The sequence below is a fragment of the Diplotaxodon limnothrissa genome, linkage group LG9, assembly GCF_057381915.1.
Source record: "Diplotaxodon limnothrissa isolate DT_005_m linkage group LG9, D_limnothrissa_male_GT1.1, whole genome shotgun sequence".
Lineage (NCBI taxonomy): Eukaryota > Metazoa > Chordata > Actinopteri > Cichliformes > Cichlidae > Diplotaxodon > Diplotaxodon limnothrissa.
The window spans coordinates 23,287,001-23,294,877 of NC_140604.1; the positions used below are offsets into that span (position 1 = coordinate 23,287,001).

The window sequence follows — 7,877 nt, forward strand, 5'->3', positions numbered from 1 at the left end:
TTAGATAGGTTTTTTGTGATACGCAGATCTGCACAGTGGACACAAAGGTCTACTATCTGCAGAGAAGGCCTCAAAGGCCTCAAGACAGAGCTGGTGGAAAAGGTGGGAACAGGACAGGAGCACGGTTGGTCTCCGCTGTTGATGGTTGGATCTCGCCGATACTGTCGGGAGGCTGAGGTTGCTTAGTGCAGTCAGGCAAATGGGGCAGTCCCACACACCTCTCTGGATAACCTGTAAGAGTTTGAAGTAAATCACATGAATTCTCTTGAACTTGCCTTAATATGTACCTGCACAATAAGAGGACACTGAGGTTCTGTTGGCAGAACCTGACAGGTTTGATCGGACACGAAGCAATAACGCGTTTATCAGCGATCCTTATACAAAACAAAGCATCACATGCATGGATTCACCAATGATTAACCAAAGGCAAGCTTCCTGTATTTAAGGGCCAGCATGCGCCCGCTGTTTAATGTTTCATAACGAGCTGCACGCCAGTTTATAGAGTTTGTATCCGTGAAAAAGGTGCAAGGCATGTGTTGAAAGCGCATTCAGCGTTTGATGCTTCATGTCAAGGCTGAGCCACTCCTGCCTTGTGCTCAACCTTTTCACACCAGATAAAGAAAAAAAACAGACATCTTCTTTGCACACACCCCACTCCCTCTATGGAAAAATGGCACTGACTGCAATGAAAGCCAACAATGGGGCCTTAAGGAACAGCAAATCTTAATGTCTTTTCAGTTCCTCCGCAGTAGGCCAGGTGATGAAAAGCCTGCCGTGCATCATCAGACTTGCTCGTGTTTTTTGATAAACACAGAGGATTATTAGCCTACTCACTCACATTCATTTGGTAAAAATGAATGATCACCTCTGAGAGATATGTACTTTCTGTATTGCAGCTGTGATGCTGTGGTCCCCTTGCAAGCATTGACTTGTCAAGGGAAAGGCAAGGCTGGAAGAAGAATCAGACCCGGATTAGATATTTTTATGGAGCCTTGTTTAATGATACAAGCGGCTTCTAGTGTATCTCGCCCCCTGACCTGGCTCTTTATTCGGTCCCAATCGTTCTCCTGAGGTTCGGAGACGCTCTTTCTCTCCAGCTGCTGGAACACTCGTCTGCTTGATGACAGCGAGCGGTCGATATCACTCAGAAAAGCCTCCGTGTCGGTGTGACAGTATCGGACAAAGCTGTCATTCAACTCCTGCAACTAATTAGAAAAACCATTTTAGCGGCACAAAGGATGCGAACGTTTTCATTCAGCCGCACAATAGAGTCGTGTTTTCGGCGAAGGCTAATTGTGTTTGTGTGTGTATGTGTGCGTGTATTGTAATGGCTGAGGCACGCTGACAGGGTGCAGTTGTTAAACAGCCAGATCGATACAGTCACATCTCCCACTAGCATGGAGAATTAATGGAAACCAGTAAAAAAAAAGGAAGAGGGTGCTGGGAAACATGGAAACACACATATCACTTACACTTTTTTCTGCTTCATACACCAGACGCACACGCAAACTGCTACACACCGTCTGGGCAGACACTCAGTCAAACCAATTGCATAGTAATTGTTCAATCTAAACGACTGAATACGAACTCCTCTTTTCTAAAGCAACTTCTGATTTCTTGATATTTGTTCCAAAGCCATATTTCTGGATCAGCTTAACCAGCATGACTTTATCTTTCTCAGCTAGATGGAATATATCACATGTCATGGTCGGTTTTCTGTCTATTCAGGTGAAATTGAGCTTTCCTTTTCGATACATAGACAACACAGACTGAGTCCGGTGTGATTTAACTACTTTAAATTTAACTACTTAAAAATTCAGTATCACTTCACAAGAATACTACTGTGAAGAAGCAGCATTTAAACCAAGTAAAACATAGCCTACCCGCATGCCCCACAAATTCTTCTATTTTGGATATTATTTGGTGTGTGGGCAACATTTTCCAAAGAGGGATGTGGACTTTAAATACAGCGTCTTCACTCCTCTCTCTGAAGCATTTAGTCAGCTATTCAATTGTCAGTTTGACCATTTTAAAGTCTTTTTTAAATTATTATTTTGATGTCTATCTACACAGAATTCATCTGTCTTCTCCCATTTACAGCAGCTGTTGCTAGGCAACAATTAAAACATACTCAATGAAAATATGAAGAGGCTGTACATTCATTTAAAGCCTTCTGATTTGAATATTTTAACTAGTTCAACAACTATCGTGTCTTCGTGCAGGCTACAAGCGATTTGATGTTCTGCAGAAATTTTTATCAGACCTTCCTCAAGCTCGGGGTGATGTGTTTAAAATCTCGTCTTGTTTGATCAATAGTCTTAAACCTCCAGCGATTCACTTAATCACATAAGACAGTCACACTATTGGTCTGTGCACCTCGCAAAAGTAAGAATAATTTGTAAGTGCGTTAACAGCAGAGGAGCGTTTGGCCCAGCACCTGCTTTCATACATGCACAAATACAAACCTTATCCCTTAGCCTGCCACAGTGACATCAGAATTGCTTTACAGCTAGGCTTTTATCACTAATTAAACAACTGTTAAGCATTCGGATGGAGGGTTTTATGTGGCTGGCGGACTTTTTTTCGACAGTCAATGCAAACAGCTCAGCCTCTGATGAACTTTGCCTTGCTCCACAGTCGATGCAGACAAGAGAGTGGGGAGGGGGGCACGCTACGTTATCTCACAGCAATCCACGTAGTTGTCGGAACTGTCTCGAGGTAATGTGTTGACTCAGGGTCGGACCTCCGAAACAGGACGAAAATTGAAAGCTGGACATCTGGATAAGCTGATAAGAGTTCTGAAACTGGCCTGTTGTTGTCAGTGTTTTTTTCTGAGGAACACCTTCGGGAACACCTGTAGCTTCATGATACAAAGATGCTTTATTGCCGTGTGTTATCATAAGGAAAAACCGAAAGAATAGGTTTCTCCCACTCATACAGGTCCCGGCTCAGCGCTAACACGCCTGTTTGCATTACAGTCAGCTAAGCAAATAAGTCTCCCTCTTGAAAATCAAGTCAATCAGACCTGTCAGCGCTGCGGTGCGCGGCTCTTGAAGATCATCCTCGGTGTGACAAAAGATATGAGACAATCTCATGACCACCCACAACCACTGAATCACACAACTTGAATGTAGAGTAGCTGATACAGCTGACTCCATCCTGAGAATGTGCACATGGATGTGGTCTAATGTGTTAGAACAGAGTTAATTGCCTCAGTAAAGGCTGTGTCTTTGTTTATGTGACAGCTGTAGGGACGCTTTATAGGCGAGAAGATGGAGACGGACAGGGGGATGGGTGGGACACTGTGACCCTTACGACACATTGTAAGTGTGGCCCTCACGCATTTGTCACTTGTGCTTAATCAGCCTCTTGGAAGGAAAGGAGCACTTTGCATGATTGCAACACTCCATAGAGACATAAAAACATACGTGCATTGGAGCTTTATCTATTACAAACAATGGCCGCTGGATGAATTTTCACGAGGGGTTACTCTGCAAACAGATGTTTGGTAAAGAAAAATGGTGACCCGTTTAGCCTTTGGTCATTCAAGGCCTTAGCTGGGGGAGGTTCACTAGGTGGCAATGTTCCCTTTTCCTGAGAGCCGTCATGAAAGCGACACAGCTTCAGAGTCAAACGACCCCATTCCCTGACAGATTACGAGATCAGTGGTCAGGGGTTTGTAAAAATGACCTCTTATCGAGTCCGCCTTAGCTTTCAACATATCACAAACTGCATCAAGCATCCAAAGACATTTTCACCTCCCTCTCCTCTTCCCCTTCTTCCATATTACCCAGTGACAGGACTGAACACACACATACACACACCAGACATAAAGAAAAAGCAACCCAAGCATACACACGAGACCTGGTGCAGTTGTGTTGACCCAGGAATGTCCAGACTGTTTGACTAAAACACAAAACTCTCTTCACATTCGTGGACAAACAGTGTATGATTCACAAAAGATCAAAGGAGCTCAAGAGGGTGAGAGCAGGTGAAGAAGTGTGCGTGTGTGTGTGTGCTAGCACTGGGGTCAGCGAGTCCCTGAAACCCACGTCTGAACCCTCAATATGTGATAGTCATCACGGCCATTATTTGACCAGCTACACAGTCAAAGAATGTCCGAGTTAAATGTGGAAAGAAATAAATAAAAAATGGAGGCTTGACGCCCTGCGATGTGATCTTATGTTTGTTTGCTGGGATCATTGTGATGTCATCCCTGCCGTGTTTATCTCACCCTTGATTCGAAAAACTGACGTCTCAGCCTTTTGTCTTTTGGGCAGATGGTTTTCTTGATAGTTCTGTACCATTTACGAGCCATGTAACCTCGCCAGTAAGCTTGTATCCTGAACATACACATCACATGACAAGACACCCATGTAACAACACATCCAAATTCCAGCGAGTGTTGCCGATATATATATATTTCTCTAAAGATATATTACTAGCTTATCGCCCCTACCTGGTGGCACACCGATGTTGGAAAAGGCGAGCTGCATCGCTGATGACACGTGTTTCATATGGCTCCCTTCTGCACAGCGGGCAGCGCTTCCGCCCAGAAAACCTCTCAAAGGCCTGCAGACACGCTCGGTGGAAAACGTGAGAGCAGGATAGCAAAACCTGAAAAGAACAGTAAGGAAAACATGCAAAGAAAAAGAAAAAAAGATCAAAAATCTTGACCTAAAATGTTCAGCTCAGATTCCCCGGTTGGACTGAATATATGGTGCTGACTTGTCTCCAGCCTGAAGGATGCTGAATGCACATTGGTTTTAAGGAAAGCTTGATTGCATTATGAACACATACAGTGTGTGGCTGTGAGGTTTAAGCCATGCTAAATCTGTGTGTATTCAAGCACATATGTGATCACCTGTATCTGCCTTTCACTGTTATTTACCAAGAGGATAGAAGGAGTCAGCATGACCCCCAGTGGGCCAACTGGGACCTGGACTATAGCCTTCTTCTACCTGTAAGAGGGACTCCTTTATTGCCTGAAAGTAGAGCACTGAAGCTATGGGGCTGGGCACACAAACCAGTTTACTCAGGTCTCTAGAGGGCAAGGGGGGAGGCGTATTGATTTCCCATTGTTTTTGGCCTGACCAACACACTCCATCACCAGTGAAAGGGCCCCCTGCAGTGTACAATTTCCAGGAGCTCGACAAGCCATTAGACCAGAGAGAGAGAGAGATTTCACATCTCTCTCTCTCTACGCTCTAAAGCTTCAGGCTGCACTTTGCCATCAGACACACAATATAGAAGTGAAATAAAACATTTGGGAAGCAGAAGAGCTCTTGCTATTTTATTCCTGCAGTGTTGCAAACAATTCGCGGTAAGTATCAAAACATTATCAGCTGCAGAGAGGAGCAAATGCTTCAATCCACACGAACGATTCACAACAACTGCTGTCGTAAGCATTTTCAAGTGTCACATTAACGCTGGAATGCAACATAAGATTTGCAGCACAATTGCAATCGTTACAATATGAAGGCTTTCAAGAAAATGCCAGATCAACAAAGATTCCCTCTTGTCACTTTCCCTTGTTAGCAGGCTCTAATTAACTTTTTTTTTCCTCCCCCTGAGTCAAACTAATATTTACACGCGCATCTATGGCAACTGTTCTTTGTGAAGGCGTCTATTCTGGTCCCGCATTCTTGAGGAGATTGGCATCTTAAAAGGGGATCGGAAAGGTGTAAAAGACCGAATGACCCTCACAGTAACACACTGATTGCTACATCATCACGTCACAGTTGAGTTCCAAGGCAGTATGGGTAAATTTGTACAGTTGTCTACACAGATTAGAACATACAGGAACTGCAGGGGAGAAGGAGGGGGCGAGGGGGATGCTTTGTGTTTCCATGTGTGTGTGTGTGTGGTTGTGCGTGTGTTTGTCTGTGTGTGTGTGTAGGGAAACACAGGCTTCCCTGAGGCCAGACACAGAATACAGTAAAAAAAAAAAAAAAGTAAGAAGAAAAGGGGGGAAAAAGAGCTCCCACACAGGGAATTAAGAGGAGCCACTGTGTTGGGGAGTACCTGAGGCTGGAGTTGAAACTCCTCCCTGCATATTGCACAGGGCTGAGCTGATTCCTCCTGCTGAACGGACCTTTCTTTGACCCGGGTCCACTCATCCTCTGTCAGTCTTTCTCTAGGGGAGGCCACCAAACCTAACTTTTGAGCTATAAAAAAATAAAATAAAAATTACTTGAAGTAATAGTTATAATTCATATCCTAGTCTTCCTAAAATCCCCAACTGTTTGTTCTACCTAAAGTTAACGGCGGTGGAGCAGGGTCAAGCACGTATTCTCTCTCTTCTTGCTCATGTCGCCTTTGCAGATCCCTTTCTTCCACTCCTTCTCTCACCTGGGGATGTTTGCCTCTACTGTGTCTCCGCAAAGGGTCAGAAAGTGAGAAATCTGGATGCAGCAGGCTTCGCATTATGTGGTCTTGGAAAGCAGCTGAGGTGATTACCAATTTGCTGCTTGCATTGGATTTTAAGTTCTGTAAAATATGTGAACTGCTGCAGTTACATTCAGTAAATGCATAGCTGGGCAAAAGCAGCGAATGCAGAATTATTTATCTCAGTGAGGATGAGCACAAAGCTATAAACAAAAATGAATACACTGTGAGCTATACTGTCTACAATAACAGCAAAATGCATGAGGAAATGATTATTAGGTAATCCAGAAATTACATAGACATCATATATATATATATATATATATATATATATATATATATATATATATATATATATATTTATTTATTTATTTATCCCGTATGGAGCTACAGAAAGCCACAGAAAGGAGAAATTTTGTCAACCACTGTGCCCAGTTTCAAGTCTTCAGCTAATGAAGTCTGTCAAAGTCTAAGGACCAAAGAAGTAGAAGAAAACTACATTTTCAGATTAGCAAACTACAATGTTTTGTTTAAATAATATCACAAATCTGGGTGAAAAGGAGCTGAAATTAAAACCCAAACCTTCCGCAATGCCATCCTATCAGCAGTGTTTCGGTGGTTACCGGGTTACCAGTCCCCGCCCTCCGCATCGCCAGATCAAACCAAAGACTCAGCCCCATCAGTGCCTCTGATTGGCTGTCGATAGTTTCTAAACTAAAACGGCACGGATTCAACTTTGTGTGGTTAATTAATAACTGCACAATACAGGAATATGTTCAATATCGCAAGTACCTCTAACGCTATTCGTGTTTTAGGATTTGTGATGAATATTTTATCACATAAATAGCAGTGGAATCTGAGCAGCTTACATTTACGGTATTACTGTAAGTACTGTATTATTTGCAGTCCAGACTTCTGTGATTTTTTTTTCCTCCGGTGATTTAATCTAAGCTTATTGAATTTACATGTTCTCACTTGAGCCACTGAGAAAACTAATGAGCAAGTTATATAATCTACTGAGCAACCAGAAACCAGAATCGAATCCAACAATTCACTCCACCTTCGCTTTAACCTTCCTACCTTATTTCCTTAAAGAATAAAGTACGACAGCTATAGTAAGTGATCATTTTTACCCTTTTGGTTTTTAGTTGATATCTTCTCAAGTCCCTCTGGGGCTGTGGAAGTGCTGGAAACTGCAGATTCAAATACAGCTGGCTCTAAAACCAATCCTCATAATCCCCCACCGCCTATGAAATGAACACATTTACATCCAAGTACAACAACTGCGCAACAACAACTGTAAATGGGTAATTTTTTTATATTGCAGTGAATATCATGTACTATATCTATATCAGTTATTACTGACTTCTCATCTGTGATTGTGATGTTGGTGTCTTTTGAACATTTTTATTGCCATTATCAGAAAACAAATATAGATTGATTAAAAAATATATTTATATCATTTATTATTTGTATTATTATATATTTTT

General features: G+C 42.5%; 1 protein-coding gene across 1 annotated transcript; it reads right to left on the reverse strand.

Annotated features, from left to right (window-relative positions):
- rnf32 (ring finger protein 32) lies at positions 1–6,984 on the reverse strand. The gene is made up of 7 exons (XM_085362288.1): positions 6,970–6,984; positions 6,255–6,489; positions 6,025–6,167; positions 4,460–4,617; positions 4,235–4,343; positions 1,038–1,205; positions 1–231 (listed from the first exon to the last, which is right to left on the reverse strand). The coding sequence occupies exons 1-7, from the start codon at positions 6,982–6,984 to the stop codon at positions 1–3; spliced, it is 1,059 nt and encodes a 352-aa protein (XP_085218414.1).
- Positions 6,985–7,877: the final 893 nt, after the last annotated feature.